At 42.5% G+C, this 26,180-nt stretch overlaps 1 protein-coding gene across 1 annotated transcript in view; it reads left to right on the top strand.

The window, feature by feature from the left end:
* The first annotated feature begins 2,861 nt into the window (after window positions 1-2,861).
* The window catches only part of rbm17 (RNA binding motif protein 17), a 35,765-nt gene continuing 12,446 nt past the window's right edge, over window positions 2,862-26,180 (top strand). The window contains exons 1-10 of the mRNA XM_080207728.1: window positions 2,862-2,963; window positions 4,960-5,100; window positions 6,970-7,086; window positions 9,259-9,425; window positions 10,754-10,857; window positions 11,467-11,523; window positions 18,144-18,285; window positions 21,618-21,769; window positions 23,991-24,076; window positions 25,514-25,612. Coding sequence (XP_080063854.1) covers window positions 4,978-5,100; window positions 6,970-7,086; window positions 9,259-9,425; window positions 10,754-10,857; window positions 11,467-11,523; window positions 18,144-18,285; window positions 21,618-21,769; window positions 23,991-24,076; window positions 25,514-25,612 — 1,047 coding nt within the window. The 5' untranslated portion in view covers window positions 2,862-2,963; window positions 4,960-4,977. The remainder of the gene's footprint in view (window positions 2,964-4,959; window positions 5,101-6,969; window positions 7,087-9,258; window positions 9,426-10,753; window positions 10,858-11,466; window positions 11,524-18,143; window positions 18,286-21,617; window positions 21,770-23,990; window positions 24,077-25,513; window positions 25,613-26,180) is intronic.

The following is a 26,180-nucleotide window of genomic DNA, read 5'->3' as shown; positions in this document are numbered from 1 at the left end:
CCTGTTCATACAATACACCAGCCCCAACACAACCCGAAACTCAGATTAAAGTTCCACCTTTCCTTGCACTCCAACAATACTGTTGCTTACTTCTTGCTTGCTTTTTACTGACGAATGCTATTTTGTTGTAAATTGCAATTTTTTTTCTGTTTAACCTGCTCAAATAATACATCCCTGTGTTAAAAAAAATCGCTCTCTTGTTTAACTTTCACTGTGTGCCTCTTTTTCCCCATTCACGCATCTCACTTCTAACATTTCTGCAAATGTTGACGGTAATGATGTTTAAAAATGTTCATATCCTGAGCCGCACTGATCAACTCCTAAGTTTTTTTTATATTTATTTATTAGTGTGACGAGTAGGCTTACATTAACACTGCAATGAAGTTACCGTGAAAATCCTCTAGAACGCTCACCAGACAGTAACCTGTCTGCTTTGTTTGCTTTATCCACATTTGTATATTAAAGTTAAAATAACGTTTATTTATTTATTCATGTCATAAATACACTTACAATAACAGTGCAATGAAATTACTGTGAAAATCCCCTTGTCGCCACACTGGCACATGTTCGGGTACACTGAGGGAGAATTTAGCATGGTCAATGCACCTAACCAGCACATCTTTCAGGCTGTGGGAGGAAACCAGACCACCCTGAGGAAACTTGCACAGACACAAGGAGAACATGCAGACTCCCACAGATAGTGACCCAAGCCAGGAATCGAACCCGGGTGCCTGGCACTGTGAGGCAGCAGTGCTAACCACTGTGCCACCGTGCCCCTTTTAGCTAATGTTGTGACTGCGACTCACTGTCACTTCCGCATCTGAAGGGGACTTGAGCGCAACTGACTCTCCAGTATGGCACCCGAACTTTCAGAGACACATTCAACCAAGGTTTGTTTTCTCTCTCAGGCGTACGTATGGCGCTATTTAAAAGAAGAAAGCGGGGGATATTTCTACACATAAATAGAAACATGCTGGAAAACCTCAGCAGGTTTGACAACATCTGTAGAGATAGAATACAGTAATAAGTCTGGTTATAGTCCAACCAGTTTATTTGATAGTAATCCTACAAGCTTTCGGAAGCGCTGTCCCTTCATCAGGTGTGTGGAACCTTCCTGATGTTGTGAGATTTCTTACTGTGTTTACCCCAGTCCAATGCCGGCATCTCTACATCGTGCGATAGAATACAGCCAACGTTTTGAGTCTAGATGACCTTTCATCAATATTTTGCGTTTACATCAGGGGATATTTCTCAGTTGTCCTGGCCAATATTAATTCTTCAGAGATCAATTCCAAAACAGGTTATCCGATCTATCTGTGGAAGTTTGTTGGTTGAAAATTTGCTGCAATGTTTGCTACATGACAACAGCAGTTATGCTTTTTTTGTAAATAAAGTATACATTTGTCAGTTAGCTGCTTTAGGATCTCTCAAGCTCACTAAATATTTTATATAAAAAAGGAATGTCTTTCTTTCAATTTGGGAAGTGTTGATGGTGGAACATTTGGGTGTTGGCCCTGGGCTACAGTAAGGAAAAGAGACACTGTTCCCACCCCTGATGAAAGGTCATCCAGGCTTGAAATAGTGACTGTTCTCTCTCCGCAACTGTTGTCAGACTTGCTGAGATTTTTCAGCATTGACTTGATATATTATTATCACATGTATTAGGATAGTGAAAAGTATTGTTTCTTGCATGCTATATATACAAAGCATACTGTTCATAGAGAAGGAAACGAGAGAGTGCAGAATGTAGTGTTATAATCATAGCTAGAGTGTAGAGAAAGATCAACTCAGTGCGAGGTAGGTTCATTCAAAAGTTTGATGGCAGCAGGGCAGCAGTTGGTAACGTGTCCTCAGACTTTTGCATCTTTTTCCCGACGGAAGAAGGTGGAAGAGAGTGTGCCTGGGATGTGTGGAATCCTTGATTATGTTGGCTGCTTTTCCAAGGCAGCGGGAAGTGTAGACAGAGTCAATGGATGGGAGACCGGTTTGAGTGATGGACTGGCTTCATCCACTGCTTGTGGTCTTGTGCAGAGCAGGAGCCCATACCAACCTGTGATACAACCGGAAAGAATGCTTTCTATGAAGCATCTGTAAAAGTTGGTGAGAGTTGTATCTGACATGCCAAATTTCCTTAGTATCTTTTTATTACAGTTCCCACCCCGATGGCTGTGAGTGACCCCTGCTAGAGGTGCAGGTGTGGAGGGTGAAGACAGGTTGGCCGTGATGCTGACAAGGTTGCCAATTTTATTTGGATGTATTCCTAGAAGTTTCATCACATAACCTCTCAGTCAAGTACCTGGCCCAGTCAACAGCCTCCCACTTTCTACACTATTTAATATAATTAACAACTCCCTCCTTTCCTTTTCTATGAATGGTATGCTTTGAATGTATAGTGCACAAGAAACAATACTTTTCACTGTATGCTAGTACATGATGCAATAATAAATCAAATCAAAGTTATTGAGGGATTTTTTTAAAAGGATATTTTGTTTTAAGACCCATGACCTTTGCCTCAGATTGCTCACAGCAGGGTATAGGAAAGTAATATTCAAATGTTAGGAGATGCCTACTGCAGTTGAATTGCTGAGAGAGGTGGAGATGGTGAATGATGTGGGTCAGTGAGCAGGGAAACTGGAGTGGGTTTCCAGAGAGTGAGGGGATCAGCAGAGAGTGAGGGCAGAGTGCTGGGGAATGAGGAGCTCCCACAGCAGCAGGAGCCAGTGCTGGAGGAGGGGGGACCGCTTCTGCGGGGGGGGGGCGGGCAGGGCTGGCGGATCCAGGGTTTCCCCCCGGAGCCCTGATGCAGACGGACCGGCTCCGGCTTCCGGCGGTGGGCGCCGCGCTGAGAGGCCGCGCGGAGAAAAGATCAACAAGCCGGAGAGAGGCCGGGGAGAGCGGGGCCTGGGACTGCGGGGAGAGAGAGCCCGGAACCCGGGGAGAGCGGGGCCTGGATCCCGGGGAGGGTGAGCGTCCCGGCTCTGCGGCGGGGGACTCCGGCCTGGGGCTGTATGTTAACGCCTCAGCTCCGGGTTTGTGCAAAGGGGACCCCAAAAAAACCCCCATCTCCTTCCCCCCCCATCTCCCCCCCATCCCCTCCCCCCCATCTCCCCCCCATCCCCTCCCCCCCATCTCCCCCCATCCCCTCCCCCCCCATCTCCCCCCCCATCCCCTCCCCCCCCATCTCCCCCCATCCCCTCCCCCCCCATCTCCCCCCATCCCCTCCCCCCCCATCTCCCCCCATCCCCTCCCCCCCCATCTCCCCCCATCTCCCCCCATCCCCTCCCCCCATCTCCATTCGCCCCCCCCATCTCTCTTCTCTCCCCCCCATCTCTCTTCTCTCCCCCCCATCTCTCTTCTCTCCCCCCATCCCTCCCACCATCTCCCTGTCAACCGTCTCATTTCCTTATCATCTAGCCGTCTGTGTCTGACATATAAACACTGCGAGCCCATATTCTGTTCATCAGGGCCCCCCATACATCTATCACACCTAATAACCCTTCACATACTGGGGGAATACTTTGCAATTAAGACCTGGTTGCCCTTATTAACAATGAAACCGATTGAACTGTTCCATATTTTTAATCTCAAAATCGATATCTGACTACCTCTGAAAATGAATGAGACTTGGTAGGTCTCAGTACATCAACTGACACTTTGTCGCATGTAGTTTTGATCTTGAGTGCCATTAGAAAGTGTTGCACTGAGGTATCTGCCTCAGTTATTTGCTGTCAGTTGGGTTGTGAACCCTTGCCTTTGTGACTTGCAGACAAATGCATCCCTTTCACTTGCAGATTTCTCCTTCTACTCTTCTGATTCTTTCCGTTTCTTCTACATCTTTTATCTCTCTGGGTGCCTGTGCATTTCAGTTCTGCTTTTAAATAATTTAATCCTGATTCCCTGTAACAGTTGGCAGTTTATTTTGTGTGTGTTCTCATTGTTTTTTCTGTCTTAAATAGGCAAGGGAGGGTTTAAATGTCAGTTGACTTATGTTCACTTGATAGATGCTGCCTGATTTGCTTGGTATCTCAACTTTTCTGTTTTTGGTTCGAATTTTTAATATGTAATATTTTTATTTTATGTTCTGAATAGGCTGTCTTTTGTCCTTCGTTGCTAGAGGGATGGAGTTTAAAAACAGCCAGGTTATGTTGCAGCTGTATAAGGTGCTGATGAGGCCACACCTGGAGTACTGTGTACAGTTTTGGTCTCCTTACTGGAGAAAGGACATAATGGCCCTGGAGGTGGTGCAGGGAAGATTCACTAGGTTGATTCTGGAGTTGAGAGTGTTGGCTGATGAGGAAAGATTGAGTAGACTGGGGTTATACTCGCTGGAATTCAGAAGAATGAGGGGGCATCTTATAGAAACATACAAGATTATGAAGGGAATAGATAAGATAGAAGCAGGGAAGTTGTTTCCATTGGTGGGTGAAACTAGGGGGCATAGCCTCAAAATAAGGAGAAGCAGATTTAGAACTGAGTTGAGGAGGAACTTCACACAAAGGGTTGTGAATCTGTGGAATTCCTTGCCCAGTGAAGCAGTTGAGGCTACCTCATTGAATGTTTCTAAGGCAAGGATAGATAAATTTTCGAACAGTAAAGGAATTAAGGGTTATGGTGAGCGGACAGGTAAGTGGAGCTGAGTCCACGAAAAGATCAGTCATGATCTTATTGAATGGCGGAGGAGGCCCGAAGGGCCTGATGGCCTACTCCTGCTCCTTGTTCTCATGTTCCTTTCTCTGTGATCCACCTTTTTCTCTGGCGAACGCTGGCTCCCGCTGATCTGTGCTGCTTTTCTCCACATGACCAAATACCAACCCCAATAATTGAGTATTTTCACACTGTTGGCTCATTGCCGTGGATCACTCAAATTTGAAATGTTGCCAGAGGCCTGAGTGTTTGCTTTCTGACTAATTGCATTTGTAGCTTGATCAAAAGGTGATCTTATTTTCTGTTTTGTCGCAGCTGTAAAGAGAGAGCACGATGTCTCTCTATGACGACTTGGGTGTGGAAACCAGCGACTCAAAGACAGAGGGCTGGTCAAAAAACTTCAAACTGCTTCAGTCCCAGCTGCAAGTGAAGAAAGCGACACTTACACAAGCAAAGGTAATACTTCAAGAAAAACAAAAATTCAGCTGGTCTGACAGCCTCTGTGGTGAGAGAAACCGAGTTAATGTTTTCCAGTCCAATGTGAATCTCCTTCGCACAAGAGTTAATCATGTTTCTCTCACAACAGAGGCTGCCAGACACGCTGTGTATTTCAAACATTTCCTTTTGTTACGTCGAGGGTAATATTGTTATTTTTTAGTTCCTTGTTTGCATTTTCAAGTCAGACTTGAAGTGCAGAAATTTACTTTTAAATATTGCTAAATGAAAGAGACTTCTAATCGCTCTTTGCATTTTTGAATTGAATGACTAGCTGTGAGGTAGCACTCCCGAAGAGATACTAAAATTAAAGCAAAATACTGCGGATTCTGGTCATCTGAAATAAAAACAGTAGATGCTGGAGAAAGTCAGTCAGTCTGACAGTATCTGTGGAGAGAGGACCAGAGTTGACATTTTGAGTCCAATATGAGTTGTCTTCGGAATTCTCTCAAGAATAATATTGAACTTGAAACATTATCTCTGTTTCTCAATGTACAGATGCTGCCAGATGGGCTGCGCTTCTCTGGCACTTTCTGCTTCTCTCTCTCTTCTTCTCCTCCTCCTCCTCCTCCCTCTCTCTCTCTCTCTCTCTCTCTCCCCTCCCCCCCCGCCATCCGAAGTGGTATCTTCCACAGTGTTTATGTTGTGCATTTTGTTTGTCTGAGCAGATACCTATGTAAGTTTGGCTAAGTTTGTTTATTCGTGTGAGAAGTAGGTTTACATTTACACTGCAATAAAGTTACTGTGAAAGTTCCCTACTCGCCACACTCCGGCACCTGTTCGGGTACACTGAGGGAGAATTTAGCACAGCCAATGCACCTAACCAGCACACCTTTCAGACTGTGGGAGGAAACCAGAGCACCCGGAGACACGTGGAGAAAGTGCAGACTCCACACAGACAGTGACCTAAACCGGGAAACAAACCTGGGTCCTTGACACTGTGGGACAACAGTGCTGACCACTGTGCCACTATGCATTTCGGCATAGACATTGACCACCAAAGTGTTTTGAATCTTGTCTGGACTTTGTCTTTATCTTATGCCTAATATCTATTCAACATTAGCACTGCTGCCTCACAGCGCCAGGGACCTGGGTTTGATTCTCGCTGTCTGTGCGGAGTCTGCACATTCTCCCTGTGGCTGTGTGGGTTTCCTCCCACAGTCCAAAGATGTGCAGGTCAGGTTGATTGGCCATGCTAAATTGCCACTTAACGTCAGGGGGACTAGCTAGGATAAATGCATGGGGTTATGGGGATAGGAACTGGGTGGGATTGTGGTCGGTGCCGACTCAGTGGGCCGAATGGCATCCTTCTGCACTGTAGGGATTCTATGATTCAACAAACACTTGATATGGCATCATTGAATGTGATTGCACTAAGCTGGTATGAACTGAATTCTGTGTCTTTGTGGAGTGTGAAGATACCAGTCTCTGCTATTGTGCCCAGTTTTCATCCAGTACTTTGCAACAGAGATCAAGGGAAAATAGGTGAGCAATTCAGGCTCAACTGCAAACTCTGGAGGCCAGGTAATCAATGGAAATGTTTTCTAGTTCCTGGCCACTTTATGGCAGAAAAAAACATGGCTGGTGGGTAAAGAGAAATGAAAATTATTTTAAAAAGCAAAAGGCTTTTTAAAACCAATGACCTTTATCATTTACTGTTTGCTCACACACATCGTCTGTGAGGTGCTAGTTGTGATAGTGTTTATCAGCAGGAGATATGTTGTTGTCAGTGTCGTGGTGGAATGGTTTATTAAAGACCTTCCATTAGTACTTGCTATCTTTCGCTAGAAAGTGGCACCGGTTCTAATTCACGTCTGCCATTGTTTTTAGACCCAGCGGTCAAAGCAGAGCACAGTTTTAGCTCCAGTCATAGACCTAAAGCGAGGCAGCTCTGGGGATGACAGACAGATTATTGACACGCCACCTCATATAGCATCTGGTTTAAAGGTAAGAGTCTCTATGAAGTTTGTTGATCATGTCTTTTATTTTTTTTTAAATACATTCTGGTTGACCCTGTCCGCAACTGTTGACTCTTTGCTGGAATTATGTTCAGGGTAAGTGCAGGACCACAGATCGAAACATCCCCGGGACCTCTCCCAAGTGGCTATGCAGAGTACTGAGACCATGACTAATTCAGTGGAGATGACTGGGTAGCAATTGGAAATGGAAATCCTCCATGATTGTTAGCCCCTTTAGTCTAGGCACCAATCAGTACCAGCAGCCTGGTTCAGATCAAGCAGCAAAGAGCAGATGAATTACATCTTATTTCAAACAGAGGAAAGAATCATGCATTTGCTTTTCAGAATCTCCGGTTTAACGTTTACCCGTAAGCTACAGTGCTGATTGCGTCCAAAACAGTCTGAGTGTAAAAAGAAAACCACTAACACTGGAAATCAGAAATAATACAGAACATTCTGGAAATACAGAGGCTGAGGCCATGCCGCATATATAGACATATATGTGAACTTTGAGTGGTATCCTTCATTGTGAATGTTTTAAACACTCTTTCGATGTTTCACTTTTTAGATTTTTTTTAAGTTTACTTACTAGTCACAAGTAGGGTTACATTAACACTGCAATGAAGTTACTGTGAAAATCCCTGAGTTGCCACACTAAGGCACCTGAGTGAGAATTTAGCATGGCCAATGCACCCCAACCAGCACGTCTTTCAGACTGAGAGGGGAAACCGGAGCACACGGAAGAAACCCACACAGACACGGGGAGAATGTGCAGACTCCGCACAGACAGTGACCCAAGTCGGGAATCGAACCTGAGTCCCTGGTGCTGTGAAGGAGCAGTGCCAACCACTGTGTCACAGTGCTGCCCCATTGGTAAAAATGAACTCTTGAAAGAAAATCAGCCGCAGTAATTAGGATGTGATCTCATTGCTGCAAGGCATAAATATATTGTTCCATATAGAAACTAGAAACATAGAGAGTAGGCCTTTCAGCCCTTCAACCCTGATGATATCAGGATGACAGGATTCAAATCTGATCCTGGCAGGTGAATTGAAATACTCAATGTTTCCATTTTGACCCAGTTTGGTGTGGCTGTGAACTGAAGGCTGTGACTCCAGCTCCGGGTTGTGGTCAGCAAGTGCTGACCTTCCCCCGTGGCTTATTCTTGATTAATGACCCAGACGTTGGTACACAGGGCACAATTTCAAAATGTGCGGATGATATGAAACTTGGAAACATTGTATGTCATGAAGAATATAGACAGGTTGGTGAAATGGGCAGACAAGCAGCAGACAAAATTTAACGCAGAGACTTGTGAAGTAGGAAGAGCAGAGTACAATTCTAAAGTGGGGGCTGGAGAAGAGGAACCACGGGTATATGTGCATAAATCTTTGAAGGTGACAGGACAGTTAAGTTAGCGATTAGGGAAGCGTTTCTCATCTTGCGTTTTATTAATAAGGGCGTCGAATACAAAAGCAAGAATGTTGTGATATAACGCACTGGTTCAGCCTCAAATGGAGTATTGCATCCCATTGTGGATGTACATCCACACTTGAAGAAGGATTTGAAGGCATTAGGATGTAGCAAAATTTCAAGAGAATGATTATAGGAATGAGGCACTCTAGCTTCACAGATTGAAGAAGCTGGGGTCATTTGGCTTGGGAAAAGGAAGTTCGAGGAGATTTGACAGAATATTCAAAATCACGAGGGGTCTGGACAGAGTAGATGGAGAGAGACTGTTCCTATGGTGGGAGAATTGCATACCAGGCATCACAGATTTAAGATAATTTGCAATGGTGACAGGAGGTAAAACAACTTTAAGCAGACAGTGATCAGATTCTGGAATATACTGTGTGAGAGTATGGTGGAGGCAGATTCAGTTGTGGCTTTCCAAAGATAATCAGGCAATTATTTATCTGAAGGGGTTAATTTGAAAGCCATGGGGAAAAAGTGGGGTGTAGCATTAGGTGAATTTCTCTTGCAGAGAGACACTGGACAGAATGGCCTCCTCTCCTGATATAACCATTCTGTGATTCCATTGTGTCATTCTTCATGTATGATCTAAGCAATGTACCTGAACGTCTAAAAAGGGTCATGTATGTAAAAGGAGGTAGTGTTTGCTTTATTATTTAGCATATCAAATATTGTTACTCCTTCCAAGGATCCTGTACCAAGTGGGTTCTCTACAGGAGAGGTCCTGATCCCACTGGCTGATGAATATGATCCCATGTACCCAAATGATTATGAGAAAGTTGTGAAACGACAGCGTGAAGACAGACAACGACAGCGGGAGCTGGAACGACAGAAAGAAATCGAAGAGAGAGAAAAGTAAGTCTCAGGAAAGATGTGAGTGTTTTCTTGCCTTTGAAGGGACAACTTAAGACTACTAGCTCGCCAAAAATGTGCCTCTGCTGCATTAGCTTTTCAGGTGGTTTGGTTCAAGTTTGAGAGTTTTCCTGCCACGTGCACAGAAAAAATGGCCTTTGCTCCATTATGTCATGTGCCAGATTGCCCAATTGGACTTGTTACCAAATTTCAACACTGCTTTTATGTTCCCACTTCTTTTCCTTGCATTTTTTTCTCAGTGCTATCTGTTGTTTAAATGTTTAAATGGAGATCTGAACAGCAGCTTAAATTTCAGGCTTTTTGCATAAGGCATTGTGGAAACATCAAGAGTGTTTGGTGGATATTTTGTAGAGAAATGGATTTGAGACTAAGAGTAGGTTAGTGTACGAAGAGTTGGGGGGGGGGGTCTCAATTCTTCTGCCGCTTGGGACCCTACACCCTGGGGCTGCTGGGTTCCTTTAATGTGGGGAAGTGAAAACAAAGGGGACCCAGTAGATCAACATAAATGCACACAATAGGGCGGATTTAGAAAAATTATTTCTACTAGTTCAGAATAAGTGGGCGTCAATATAAGGTACCACAAGCACATCAAATAAAGAATTTAGAAATAATTTCTTTAGTTAGAGGGTGATGTGAAAGTGGAACGCTCAACCACATAGGTTGGTTGAAGTTTTAAGAGGAGAACTGACATGTGAATGAGGGAATAGTGGGACATGGTGGGGCAGGTGTACGGGCATAGTGGGATATGCTGGGGGACGATGTACAGAATAGTGGGATATGGTGAGACAGATGTATGGGAACAGTGGGATATGGCAGGATAGATGTACGGGAATGGTGGGATATGATGGGGGAACGATGTACAGAATAGTGGGAAATGGAGGGGCAAATGTATCAGAATAGTGGGATACGGTGGGGCAGATGTACGGGAATAGTGGGATACGGTGGGGCAGATGTACGGGAATAGTGGGATACGGCAGGGCAGATGTATGGGAATATTGGGAAATGGAGGGGCAGGTGTACGGGAATAGTGGGAAATGGCGGGGCAGATGTATGGGAATAGTGGGATTTGGTGAGGCAGATGTACAGGAATAGTGGGACATCGTGGGGCAGAAGTCATTAAATGGAAGTAAGCCCATGTGAAACACTGATATTGACATTGACCATTTGTGTTTAATAGACTGCTTCTTTGCTGCGGATTCAATGTAATTCTATGATTCACCCTGAATATTGACACTATCAATCCAGCAACTTTGTATAGTTGTATAAAATAATACGTACTTTAAAAGTAATTTCTATATTAAAATATTCAGGCGAAGGAAAGAGAGACATGAACAACCGACTGGGTTCTCAAGAAGACCAGATCCAGAATCGGATGAAGATGATGATGAAAGAGAAAAAGAGAGGCGAAAAAGAAGTAAGTGCCCGTGTGGTCTCTACAGGGTGGTGCTGTGACTGGTAGATTAACAGTAAACATTGAGAGGAGATCTAATTGAGGTATGTAAGATGATAAATGGGATTGACAGGGTAGATATAGAGCAGATGTTTCCTCTTGTAGGACTTTCTAGAACAAGAGGCCATAACTTTAGGCTGTGAAACGACAGATTCAACACAGAAACATGGAGGAATTGCTTCACTCAATCTTGTGAATCTGTGGAATTCTCTACCCTAGAGTGCAGTGGATGCCGGAACACTGAACAAATTTTAGGTGGTAGAAAAGTTTTTAATTAGTAGGAGGATGAAGAGTTATGGGGAGCAGGCAGCAAGGTGGAAGTGAGGCCGAAATGAGATCAGCCATGATTGTATTGAATGGTGGAACAGACTCGAGGGGCTGAATTGCCCACTCCTGCTCCTAGCTCATTACTGGGTGGTGCTGTAGTAGGTTTGAAGCAGGCTGATAGAAGTAGACACCATCGCGGTCTTATGACTGTTACTTCCAATTTCTTTTCACACTCTGATTGTTATTTATTTTTGCACAGGCAAAAGTTTTCACTGGTTGTAATTTGTTTGTTGTGTTGTATTTTAGGTATGGGAGGAGCAGCGATTGCCCCACCTTCATCACTTGTTGAAAAGGATAAAGAACGTATGTACAATGAACAATGCTATAAATTCAATTTGTTTTGATTGTCAAATATTTTTCATTGACATTGGTTAAACATTTTGCAAACGCATGCAATGCAGGCCTTGCAAATGTAATGGTGACTTGCAGGTGATGGTGTTTCTAGTTGTCTTAGTTCTTGTTTTGTTTTGGGATCACAGAATTTTTATGTCTAGTTTCAGAATGTTTGTGCCAGGGATCTTGCTTCTTTTCTGTCTTGGAATGTTTTCAGATTTGTGTGTTTAATACCTTGGAAATCCTTTGTTGGGGATTTGCACTGACAAATATTGGAATGTGGATTTCCTTGTGTATAGGTGTGGCTCACTCACTGATTTTTATGCAGCTGTGAAAATTTGGACATCCTTCCCACGAGGGGGCTCACTGACCTTCCAGTTTTCAGTTTTTGGTGAAGGATCATTATTCTAAGCATTCACGGGCAGCATGGTGGCACTGCCGCCTCTCAGCACCAGGGACTTGGGTTCAATTCTGGCCTCGGGTGACTGTGTGGAGTTTGCACATTCTCTCCATGTCTGCGTGGGTTTTCTCTGGGTGTTCCAGTTTCCTCCCACAGTCCAAAGATGTACAGGTTAGATAGATTGACTATGCTAAATTGCCTTAGTGTCAGGAGGGTTAGGAGAGTAAATATGTGGCGTTATGGAAATAGGGCCTGGGTGAGATTGTTGTTGATGCAGACTTGAAGGGCCAAATGGCACTGTAGATTCTGTGATTCTATCCTATGAACTTGTCTTTCCTCTTTGCAGATGCTGATGGCTGTGTTTTGCATTTCCTATTTGTGCTTCATATTCATCGTATATACAGTTTATCTTTATTTCAAAGCAGGTTACTCTGATCTCAAACATACTCATTTTCCATACTGAGTTTAAAGATCATTTGTATGTTATTGAAAAAAGTAGTTATTAACATACAACAAGCAAACATGTTAAACACTCGGAAAGATTTATTCACAAACTTCCTGGTGAGACCACTTGATTACTTCATTTTGATACTCAAATGCTAGTCAAAGCTTTAAGGAGGCGTTTAATTGTAAAATAAATGGACAATTGAATTATCACTGAAAGATTAGGTGATGATCTAACAGCTGTTTGTGATGCTCAAAGGGTTTTATTAGGTGGATAATCAGACAGTAGCGTAGTAACCTTACAGCCCTGCATATCCCTCACTCCACTATTATCATCAAGCCAAGGATTCCACTCTGGATCAGTGAAGACTGCAGGAGAGTTTGCACCAGGCGTATATGAAAATGAGGTGTCAGTCTGGTGAAGTCACAACACTGGGTCAGCTATAATCTCTGCACTGTTTCCACATCCAGTTGTGAATGATGGTGGACGACTAAACAATGAGCAGGTGGAGGAGACTCTACGAATATCTCCATCCTCTAGGATGGGGCAGCCCAGTACAGCAGTGCAGAGATGAACATAAGAACATAAGAGATAGGAGCAGGAGTAGGCCATCTAGCCCTTCGAGCCTGCCCCGCCATTCAATAAGATCATGGCTGATCTGTCGTGGCTCAGTTCCACATTCCGACCCTCTCCCCATGACCCTTAATCCCCTTGCTTATCAAAAACCCATCAACCCGCGTCTTAAAAATATTCAGCGAGGCAGCCTCCACCGCTTCAACGGGCAGAGAATTCCAGAGATTCACCACCCTTTGAGTGAAGAAGTTCCTCCTCAACTCCGTTCTAAACCGCACCCCCCCTTTATCTTGAGGCTGTGCCCCCTAGTCCTACTGTCCTTTCTGAGTGGGAAGAGCCTCTCCACCTCTAAAGCATTTGCCCAGTGAATGATCCATCACTGCTTCCCCAGCATTACAGTCTTCAGTTAATTCAATTCATTCCGTGATATCAAGAAATGTCCAAAGGCACTGGACACTGCTGAGTTATGTGCCTGACAGCATCTTGGCAATAGTACTGAAGCTCCGAGCCAAGCTATGACACAACATCTAAAACATTGACATCCATATGAGATTATGCAAAATTGCCCAGATGTGTCCTGTCCGTAAAAAGCAAAATAAATCCAATTACCACTCCATCAGCTTCCTCCATCCTCACCAAGATGACAGAAGATGTTATTAAGAGTATTGTCAAGTGGTACTTAATAGGAATAATCTGCTCACTGACTCTCAGATCAGATTCCGCCAGGAGCACTGAGCTCCTGACCTAATTACAGCCATGGACCAAACATGGAAAAAATAGAGATGAACTGCAAAGTTGAAGTGAGAGTGACTGTCCTTATCATCAAAGCATCTAGTGACATGAGGGAACCCTGGCAAAATTAATGGGAATTGGGTAAACTTCTCCACTGGTCGGAATCACGGTTGTTGGAGGCTAATCACTCCATTCCCAGGCATCACTGCAGGAGTTCCTTGAGGTTGTGTGCGAGGCCCAGCCATCTTCAGCTGCTTCATCAATAACTTCCCTCCATTGTAACACCAGTGGGAATGTTCATTTGTTCCTCAATTTCAGCACCATTTGCAAGTCGTCAGACACTGAAGCAGTCTATATTCATATGTAGCAAGACCTGGACAATATTCAAGCTTGACCTGATAAGTGGCAAGTAATATTGGTGCCACAAAGTTCCAGGTAGTGACCATCTCCAACCAGTGACAATCTCCTTGACATTTAATGGCATTGCCATCGCTGAATTCCTCCACTGTCCAGCCACTGAATGTTACCAGAAACAACTGACCAATCCTGTAACTATTGTGGCTACAACAGCAGGTCAGCAGCTGGGAATTCTGTAGAGAATAATCATGTTTTGAATCACCAAATCCTGTCATAGATCATAGAACCCTACAGTGCAGAAAGAGGCCATTTGGCCCATCAAGTCTGCACCTACCACAATCCCACCCAGGACTTACCCCCATATCCCTACATATTTTAACCTACACACCTCAGGACACTAAGGGGCAACTTTAGCATGGCCAATCAACCTAACCTGTACATCTTTGGACTGTGGGAGGAAACCGGAGGAATCCCACGCAGTCCACTATCTACAAGGCACAAATCGGAAGTGCAATGGAATACTCTACACTTGCCTGGATGAGTGCAGTTCCAACAATGCTGAAGGTGTCCTAGATCAATCAGGAGAAAAGCAACCTGCTCGCTCAGTACCTCATCCAAAAACCTCAACATTTACTCCCTTCACCACCGAGACACAGTGCAGCAGTATGTAAAAGTAAAATCAGTTTATTAATCACAAGTAAGCCTTACGTTAACACTACAATGAAGTTACTGTGAAATTCTCCTAGTCCCCACACACTGACGCCTGTTCGGGCACACAGGGAGAATTTAGCATGGCCAGTGCACCTAACCAGCACGTCTTTCAGACTGTGGGAGGAAACTGGAGCACCCAGAGGAAACCCATGCAGACACGGGGAGAATGTGCAAACTCATAAGAACATAAGAAATAGGAGCAGCAGTAGGCCATCTAGCCCTTCGAGCCTGCCCCGCCATTCGACAAGGTCATGGCTGATCTGAAGTGGATCAGTTCCACTTTCCCGCTTTCTCCCCATAACCCTTAATTCCCTTGTCTATCAGAAACCTATCTACCCGTGACTTAAATATATTCAGTGAGGTAGCCTCCACCACTGAATCAATGGGCAGAGAATTCCAGAGACTCACCAACCTTTGAGTGAAGAAGTTCCTCCTCAACTCCACACAGACAGTCACCCAAGTCGGGAATTGAACCTGGGTCCCTGGCGCTGTGAAGCAGCAGTGCTAGGCGCTGTGAAGCAGCAGTGCTAGCCACTGTGCTACCGTGTTGCCCATCACACTGCCCATGTACATCTTATACTATGTACAAGATGCACTGCAGCAACTCACCATTGTTCCTTTGGCAGCAAGTTCCAAACCCTTGACCTCAACCAGTAAGAAAAACAAGGGCACCAAACATGGGCAACACCACCACCTGTAAGTTCCTCTTCAAGCCACACACCATTCTGACTTGGAACTATGTCGCTGTTCCTTCACTGTTGCTGGATCAAAATTCTGGATCTCTCTTCCAAAACAGCACAGTAGATGTACCTGCACCACATTTACTGCAGTGGTTTGAGAAGGTGGCTCACCACGACCTTCTCACGGCCAATTACGAATGGATAACAATTGCCAGCATCACATGAAAATTTAAAAACTGAAAGAGAATATCTGTTTCCCCTGGTAAGGCCACCCAGAACAAGGGAGCATAACCTTTAAATTCAAACTAAGGCATGCAGGGTTGATGTTGAGCATTTCTTCATACAAAAGAGTCAGAGGTCTGGAGTTCTCTCACCCAACAAGCTGCTGCGGTTGCGGGCCAAGTGAAAATTTTAGGTTGAGGTTGATTAAAATTTAGGGATATCAGGGTATAGGAAAACAAAGCAGGTAAATGGAATTAAAATAGAGCTTAGGCATGATCTAATTGAAGAGTGAAAGAGGTTTGAGGGGTTGAATGGCCTCTTCCTACATGATGGTAAGTCTGGTGGATTTCTAGGTAATGATGAACATAATTACATTCCGAACTATGTTATGTGTTAATATCTGCCAATCAACCTCTATTGAAAATTAACTTGTAAATATGACGTTCATTCCTTCAGATTGTGAATTACTTTGGGAGATCTTAGTTTTTTTTGGTTTTCCCTTGCTCACTTTTTCTTTTAACCCAATCTTCTCTTAATTTGTTTTTTTCTATCTGCTATGATTTTGAATTCGTGCTGTTATTTCTCCTTACTTCATTTAATCTCTCGTTTAAGCAGGTACAGGGATAATTGCCCTGTTCATACAGTTCACAGATCCCCAATTCCCCTACTATACTATTATAGCTATTAATCCATGCACTGCCTCGGTAACTTTGGGGCAAAGCAAAAATGATTTTGAGCGTAAGATGGATGGAGTAATTCTAAACAATGACAGACACCATTCAGATGCTGCAATATAGCATAATCTATTGTAATATTCTTGAGGAATCGTTTTTGTTTTACACAAGTCATTCCACCTTTCCAGTATGAGGATGAATCTAGATCACGTAGTGCACCTAGCAAGACAGTGCTGTATCATTTTTGATTCCAGTTTTACAGCGTCTGGCACCTGTTAGATATCTTGGTCATGTGGCCATTATCAATCTGAGACTGGACAGTCAGTGCCAGGAGGCAATTTGACAGGTCGTACTAGGTTTCAATTGAAGACAGTAATCAGGCTGGTTCCCCATCCGACTATAGGAGGATCAGCATACATCTGATTTAGAAAAATATTGGGTGCGATTCTCTGGTCTCCCAATTGTGTGTTTCCCATTGGCGGGAGGTGGCACACTGTTTGGTAGTGGTGGGATTCTCTGGTCCTACTGCTGCCAATGGGCATTCCCATTGATGTCACCCCACCCCGGCGGGAAACCTGTGGGCTGGAGGTGCACTACCGGCAGGACCAGAGAATCCCACCAGAGTGAATGGCCAGAGAATTCTGGCCAATATGTCTAAACGGTGGTTAGAGGAAACAATTCCATCCATTTTATTTGCATTTTTTTTTTCTGAAGAAAAGCTCGATGTTCTTGCTTTATCTCGCTTGGACTTGAGGTTTTTATTTCTTTATTCTTTCATAGGATGTGGGCATCATTGGTAAAGCCGGAATTTATTGCCCATCCTTAATTAGTGAATAAAATAGGTTTTTGCGGCAATCAGTGATAGTTTCATCGTCACCATTACTGAGACCAACTTTGTATTCCAGATTTATTAATTGAATTTAAATCCCACTGGCTTCCATAGTGTGATTTGAATTCATATCCTCAGAGCATTAACCTGGATGTCTGGATTACTTATCAGTGACATTAATGCTATTCCACGATTTCCCCCTGCGATGTGTGTGTGTGCCCCTTTTCCCCTCTGCATGGGGTGGCACAGCCATTAGCACTGCTGCCTCCCAGCACCACGGACCTGGGTTCGATTCCCGGCTTGGATCACTGTTTGTGTGGAGTCTGCATGTTCTCCTGATGTCTGCGTGGGTTTTCTCCGGGTGCTCCAGTTTCCTCCCACATTCTGAAAGACGTGTTGGTTAGGTGCATTGAACTGAACAGGCGCTGGACTACAGCAACCTGGGGAATTTCACAGTAACTTCATTGCAGTGTTAATATAAGCCTTACTTGTGACTAATAAATAAACTTTAACATTATCCCCTGATATTTCATCCCTATTTGCTATTTCATTATTCTTTGATTAACCTGATTTTCTATTAATTCCCTCTGAATCTGAGCTGTAAAAGGCATCTCGGGTTCCCAAGGAATCCATACTTCCTTTTCCAACCCTGCTTTCTAATTTAGTTAAGGAATGTTAAGTATAAATAGATTTGCCTTTTACAGCCTCGTAAAGATGCACTACAGATGAATGCTTAAACAACCTCCCCCCCCCCCCACCTCCTAATTATTATTGAATATCATCTCAACTTTTTAAAAATTTTCTTGTCAATTGCTACCTGCTTCCAAAATAAACTCCCAAAATATTCTGGAGATTTTGCTTTCAGAAACAGAAACAAAAATGCAGTTGTTTACTGCGCTTTAAACATAAAATGTGAGAAGTTCTGATCTTGGATATTAATTTGCTGTTTCCCTTTGTTTTATACAAGTCATTCCACCTTTCCAGTATGAGGATGAATCTAGATCGCGTAGTGCACCTAGCAAGGCTGCGATACCCCCTCCAATGTATGAGGAGCCAGAGAGACCTCGATCCCCACCTGGTCCCACCAACTCCTTCATTGCAAACATGGGGTAGGTGAAAACTGAAACCAATCTGTTTATCAAAATTGTATGTAATATGGATTTTCATTAGAATCTCTTACAAATGAAATGGTGGCGCAGTGGTTAGCGCTGCTGCCTCACGGTGCCAGGGATATGGGTCCAATTCTGGCCTTGGTCACTATCTGTGTGGAATTTGCATGTTCTCTTCCCGCATCTGCATGGGTTTCCTCCAGATGCTCTGGTTTCCTCCCACAGTCCAAATATGTGCAGGTCAGGTGGACTGACCATGCTAAGTTGCACCTTAGTATCTCTAGATTAGATGGATTAGCCATGGGAAATGTGTGGGTTTACGGGGAGAGGGTGGGGGAGTGAGCCTGGGTAAAATATTCTGTCAGAAAGTTGGTGCCGACTCAATGGGCCGAATGGCCTCGCCTGTGCTATAAGGATTCCAAAATTCTATGATATCTTGTACAATGCTGATTTATATGTGCACATTTTCCAGTCCAGAGTATATATACTTGCTCCAAAACTCAATCTTTTTTTACATAAAATACAGTTTAAATTTGTTCTAAAAATAACTCCCTATCTAACTCCCTAAATCCTATCCACCATTTACAAGTCACAGATTAGAAGTGTGATGGAAAACTCTCCATTTGCCTAGAGCGCTGCTCCAACAACACTTGAAGCTTGACATCATTCAGGTCAAAAGCAACCCCACTTGTTTGGCACCCCTTCCATCATTTTAAACATTCACACCCTCCACCCTCACTGTGCAGTGACATCAGTGTGGACCATAACAAGATGCAGTGCTCCAACTCACCAAGGCTTCTTCAACAGCACCTTCCAAACCTGCAAAATGTACCAAGGGCAGCAGGTGCTTGAGAACATCTCCACTTGCAAGTTCTCCTCGCAAATGCACACCATCTTGATTTGGACCTATATCGTCATTGTCTTTCATTGTCACTGAGTCAAAAATCAAAGTTGGGAGACTAATGTGATTGGTGAAGTGTTGATTGTCCACCCAATCGGTTTTACTGGCCATTAAAGTCAATAAGCAATATTGACTGGGGTCCAACCTAAATTTCACCTAATCCTGTTTGTTCCTGGTGTGGTTAAAATTGCCCTCTATTTTAGAGCGGAAAAGACAGTAAGAGTCACTGCGATTCTGTTGCTAGGTTCTGTTTAGCAGTGGTTTTAATGTGTTGGCAACTAGAATTTATTTTTACACAGTTGGAAAGGAAAAGCTTGAAAAACAAAATGAGTTAAAAATAATTTTACATAAATGCTACATGGCTGGCCATCTGAAGAGGCTGTGTGCCAAGCACCAAAATACTTTGCTGCTTTAGCTGTATCCATTCCCAAGGTCTAGAAAGAGTGGTTAACATCACTGAAGAGGGCATTAAGAAAATTGCTCTCAATATAAATGATCTGAATTTACCTTTAGTGGCTACAGTATTAAAAAATACTGGCAATGCTGAAAGGGGGATACAATTAATTATGTAGCAGACGTTGTGGGGGGAGAGGGAGGTTGTTAAAAGCCGGTGGGTAGATTATAGCTCTGACAAAGGATCATCCAGACTCGAAACATTGGCTGTATTCTCCACCCACAGAGGTTTCAGACCTGCTGAGATTTTCCAGGATTTTCTGTTTTTGTTTCAGATTCCAGCGTCTGCAGTATTTTGTCTTAATCTAAGTAGATTGGGCTGCTATATTAGAATGAAACTTAATATGGGTATGCAAAGATGCAAATGGTAGTTCCCATTTTAAATAACTGACCATTTTGTTGTTGCTCTCAACCATCAGGTGGCAGTGTTGACCTCAAATATGCTTAAAACCAAGGCAACTTTAGCCTGTGCAGGGCAGGGCAGAGGCTCACACTTAGGCTTCAGCCATTTAATATTAACATATATATTTTTCTGGTTTTAGTAGGATTAACTTGATGCAAAATTTAATTTCACATAGAGTCATAGAGGTTTACAACATGGAAACAGGCCCTTTGGCCCAACTTGTCCATGCCACCCAGTTTTTAATCACTAAGCTTGTCTCAATTGCCTGTTTCTGGTCCATATCCCTCTATACCCAATTTACCCATGTAACTGTCTAATTGCTTTTTAAAAGACAAAATTGTACCCACCTCTATTATTACCTCTGGCAGCTCGTTCCAGAGACTCACCATCCTCTGTGTGGAAAAAAATTGCCCTTCTAGACCCTTTTGTATTAGCCCCCTCTCACTTTAAATCTATGCCCTCTAATTTTAGACTCCCTTTGGGAAAAGATATTGACTATCTAACTGATCTATGTCTATCATTTTATAGAGCTCTGTATGATCACCCCTAAGCCTCCTACCTCGGGGGAAGTAAGTCCCAGTATATCCAGTGTCTCCTTATAACTCAAACCATCAAGTCCCAGTAGCATCCTAGTAAATCTCTTCACTCTTTCTTGTTTAATAATATCCTTTCTATAATAGGCTGATCTGAATTGTACACAGTATGTTTTACTCACCTGCAAATCTGATGTCATGTGTTAGATAACTACTCCTTCTGCCTAAATTTATATTTTTCCCAGTCTCCTTGAGGGACAATTTCACAAATAGAGACTGACATTATGATGCTGTTGCACACACTGCCCACAGTGGGCTGGCTTGCAATTAACATGGCAACAGTTCTGTGTGCCTGCTTCCTGACATTTTTTTGCAGACACATGGATTTAACTCTTTGGGCGACACCTGGCAATGTTCTTCAAAATGTGGATCTTAGAATGTTCCTGAAAAGTGTATCTTTTAAAAACAGATTTAAGAAATAACAACTTTTATTTATACAGCACTTTTGATGCATGAGACATTACTACAAGGAATTTCACAGGACTGTTACCAACCAAAATTTGACTCCATGTCACATGAGATATTTGGGTAGATAGCCAAAGCTTAGTTAAAGAGAAAGTGTTTCAGGTGTGCTTGCGGGAGAAAGCAATGAGAGAATGAAGGGCTTAGGGAGGAAATTCCAGAGTTTAGGGCCTTGGCAGCTGAAGGCTATGAAACTGGATACCTTGGAAATTTGGGCACAATTTCTAGCCTGACGAGATTAAATCACTGACAGCTGGGTTGAAATGTTCTAAATTCAGTTCCTATTGGCATGAGTCCAGAACACAGAATCGCTTGCAATTTACCAGTGAATCTGCAGTCTAACCCACAAAGGTTGCCAGCATGGGATAAGGAAATAAGACCTTTGATGTAGCAGAGAATGCATTTTGAGTGTTCTGGTCGCGTAGAATGAACCTTGAGAAAAGAGGCAGTAAACTGAAGAAAGTGCATTCTCTGATTCCAATGGCCGTTTAATTTACAAAAATCCTTCTTTCTTTAACAGTGGCACGGTGGCACACAAAATTATGCAGAAATATGGCTTCCGAGAGGGGCAAGGCCTAGGAAAACACGAACAAGGGTTGAGCACAGCACTGTCAGTGGAGAAGACAAGCAAACGTGGAGGAAAGATTATTGTTGGTGATAGTGCAGAGAAAGGTACCTGCACCCATGAGCCTGAACTGGGTTTAATATTAATGATCTTATCAAAACTACCATACCTGCCATTAAAAACATTGAATGAGAATTATTAATGCAATAACCAATTCCATATATAGACCTTTTATAATTTGTGTTGATTTAAAACTTTTTCCTGTCAAGGTTGTGGCTGCTCGCTAAGTGACACATTTGTGCCAATTCATACTTAGCATTTGAATGCTCCATCTTCCATATGCAAAGTTCACAGGAGAACAGAAGGGCTAAATCAGTGGGTGCCAGCAATGATTTAAAAATATCAGTGCAGTGCTTTCTAAACTCACATTGGAGAAATGTATTACGCAGACACTATGTATAGTATCTATTAAAGGGAGATGCTAATTTCAGTTTTTTTCACTGAAAATCACTTTACAGATAATCGCAAAATTTCTTTTTTTAATTCTTTCATGGGATGTGGGCCTTACTGCATTTATTGCCTGTCCCTAAGTGCCCTTGAGAGGGTATTTAAGAGTGAACCATTTGATCTGGAATCACATGTAGGTTGGATAAAGGCAGCAGATTTGCTTCCCTAAGGGACATTATTAAGCCAGATGGGTTTTTATGACAATCAATAAAAGTTTCATGGTCATTACGAGACTTTTAGTTCCAGATTTTTATTCAAATCAAATCTCACCATTTGCCGTGGTGCGATTCGAACCTTGGTCCCCAGAGCATTAACCTGGGACTCTGCAGTACTAGTCCAGTGGTAATACAGCCGTGCCAGTGTCTCCCCAACTGTTATGAAAAATGTCCCTGTTTTTAAATTTGCAGACTTTTTTTTACTTTTAATGATCATAATTTGATCACTTTTAATTTCCCGGACCTTTCTGATGACAGGAATAAATTCAGGTTAAATCATTAGTGTTTTCAAAGCAAGCTGCCTCCTAAAGCTGCTGTCTTCAGTAAGACTGTCCAGCACTGTATGTTGGTGTTTAAGAAAAGAATACGTAACTTACAATAATTGGGAGACACTTTGGTGTAAAAGGTTAAAATCACTTGGGATATAGGAGTGGAAAAGACCTCAACAATTGGCCTCCAATTTTTAACAATAAATATATTAAATGTTGTTCCTTTAAAATTCAATCCACTATTTAGGTTGATTGGCCATGCTAAATTGACCCTAGTGTCAGGGGGATTAGCTAGGGTAAATGTGTGGGGTTATGGGGATAGGGCCTAGGTGGAATTGTGCTCGGCACAGATTCGATGGGCCGAATGGTCTCCTGTGCTATAGGAAAATACGATTTTGGTGTGTTTTCTCTCTTTTCTAAACACTTACAATGCGGAACTCCTGCCAGTGCAGATGTCAGTAGAATTTTATTTGCCATTCACTGAGATAAACAAAATAATCAATGTGCTATCTTGTGACTGTTCTGACTTTAATTTAACTTCGTTTTGGCTTCATTGAAATCACGTGGGGTGGGTGAAAAGTTGAAATCATTTGATGTGCTTTTCAAAAAAAGTACTAATATCTCTTCCTTCTCATGTATTTGAACATTATAGATTTATTTCTGTTTCTCTCTGTCTCTTTCAAGTCCTTTTTACAACATGCACTGCTCATTCAAACAGGATAAAATTCCAAGAAAAATTACCGAGCATACCTGGCCTCACCATATGACTCAGCACCCAAGTGACTTACATGACCTGCTTTCTGTGTCTTGTCTCTCTTGGGAATCATGTCACAGAATGGTTACAGCACCGAAAGGGACTGTTCAGCCCATTCACTCTGTGCTGCCTCTCTGAAGCAGCAGTTTACCTAGTTACCCGTCCACCTTTTCTCCGTCACCCTTTTTTAATAGCAGTCCAATTCCTCCTGTAAACCACGATTGAACTTGCTTCTACCATACTCTTGTGTATTGCATTTCCAGATCCTAACCACTCGCACTTTTTTCCCTTTGTCACCGTTGCTTCTTTTACCAGTTATCTTAAATTTGTGCTCTCTTGTTCTCAATCTTTCCACCAAGAGGAACAGTTTCTCTCTCTCTGTCTGGACTCCTCTTGATTTTGCACTTCTCAGCACCTTGCACAGAGATATTCACCAGTGTTCTGTCCAGTGCATAAATTATGCAGTCTGCCTTTAGGATACTGTGACTTTTACCATTTATCTTCCTGGATTAAATTATGCTTCAATAAAACTTGGTAAGATGTTAGTATGTGTGTTTATATTGACTCTCTGGTTTACTAACAGTGGAGATGCCTGCTACTACCAAGAAATCCGAAGCAAACCCGCTGACAGAAATCTTGAAAAATCCCACAAAAGTGGTCTTATTGCGGGTAAGGAATAAAAGCATTAACCTGTTTACATTGAAAATTTGGATGCAGAAATTAATCACTTTATTAAAAGTGATATATATTTTTGTCACTGATTTCTACACATATGCAACTGTCATTCAGGTTTCCGATTTTCTGTGCATCATTTACGTGAAAACCCTGCCTTGCAGATGGATTTTCAGTTGCTATAAAGCTAATTGTTGTAAGTCATGCTGCTGTTAAAATCCACCACGACAGCCTTTACACCATCAACCCAGTGACTGAAATTTGCTTGTGCAGTGCTACTTTTGCAGATGATTAAAATAATGTGTGAATCTCTTCATGCATCAGATGTGAGGATGACTACTGTTCTATAACATTACGATTTTATTCAACTTTATCTTTTAGGCAAGTAATAGGCAAGGGGGAGGTGACATGGTGGCACAGTGAGTAGCGCTGCTGCCTCATAGCACCAGGGACCCGGGTTCAATTCCCAACTTGGGTCACAGTCTGTGTGGAGTCTGTATGCTCTCCCCATGTCTGCATGAGTTTCTTCCGGGTGCTCGAGTTTTCTCCCACAGTCCCAAAGACATGCTGGTAAGGCGCATTGGCCATGCTAAATTTTCCCTCAGTGCACCCGAACAGGTGCCGGAGTGTGGCGACTAGGGAATTTTCACAGCAACTTTGTTGTAGTGTTAATGTAAGGCAACTTGTGATACTAATAAATAAAAAAAAAGTTACATATGAAATTCTGGTACAAAGTCATCTGCTCCATTTATATTTCAAATGGAACATTATTTTTCTACTGAACTTATTGGATGATGGCCGTTGTCAATTACAAAATATACAGGCAGTATAAATGCAATAGTTTGTTCATAAATATTTAACTGCAACTTTCTTATGTTCTTCACTTTAGCCTGCTCCAACAAACTTCTATTAATATCCAATTTGTTAATTTTATTAGTTGTTGAATTATTTTCCACAATTAGAATTGCCACATAGGATCATCAGTTTTAGGTATATTTAAGTTCGTGGGCATATTAACAGAAATTCTGTCTGACAGTAAGAAATAGAAATATGTATAGTGCAAACCTGATAGTAAATGGGAACCCTTTGCTTTGTAAAATCTGTAGAATTAGATTCGATTTGAGCAGCAGAACAGTATAAGCTTTTGGTCTTCAAGTATATATTTAGACTTTTGCCACTGAAAGTTAATTTTTATGAAGAGTCCAATATACACATCTTAAACAAAGAAAAGCACATTCTGAGCAATAACGTTGCTACTGATTGCCTTTGACTTAATTGGATCAATACATCAGACTAATTAAGAGAAAATTGAATTAAAAAGCCAGTTTAAATATATGTTTTAGTAAAACTATGTTACATGAGTTAAGTTTGATCATGTCTCCATTTGTATTGTCTGGCGACTGTTTTATATTCATTTGGTTGATTTATTCTTAGAACATGGTTGGAGCTGGAGAAGTCGACGATGACTTGGAAGGTGAAACTAAGGAGGAGTGTGAAAAGTATGGAAAAGTCTCCAAATGTGTCATATTCGAGGTAGGAACTTTGCTAATATGTGCCTTGAATTATTAGACAGGTGGGCAGGACACATCTGATGTGCCTGTTCAGCAATTCTTTGTTCCTTCATGGGATGTGGAAGTCGCTGACATTGCCAGCATAATTATCGTCCCCAATTGCCTTTGAGAAGTGGCTTACTTCAGGAAATTCAGCCATGTTGTTATGGGTGTGGATTCAAATGTAGGCCAGGCTGGGTAAGGATGGCAGGCTTCCTTCTCTAATGAGCACCAGTGAGTCAGGAACATAGGAAGAAGGATCAGGAGTAGGCCATTCGGCCCCCTAAGCTTTCACCATTCAACTAGAACATTATTTTTCTACTGAACTTATTGGATGATGGCCGTTGTCAATTACAAAATACGCAAGCATCATAAATGCAGTAGTTTGTTCATAAATATTTAACTGCAACTTCCTTACATTCTTTATTTTAACCTGCTCCAACAAACTTCTTTTCATATCCAATTTATTAATTTTATTATTTTGTTGAATTATTTTCCACAATTAGAATTGCCATGTAGGACCATCAGTTTTAGATATATTTAAGTTCATG

The sequence above is a fragment of the Carcharhinus amblyrhynchos genome, chromosome 19 (assembly GCF_965287045.1).
Source record: "Carcharhinus amblyrhynchos chromosome 19, sCarAmb.v2.hapA, whole genome shotgun sequence".
Lineage (NCBI taxonomy): Eukaryota > Metazoa > Chordata > Chondrichthyes > Carcharhiniformes > Carcharhinidae > Carcharhinus > Carcharhinus amblyrhynchos.
The sequence above is the reverse complement of the archived record's forward strand: the minus strand, read 5'-3'. Positions and strand labels throughout refer to the sequence as shown.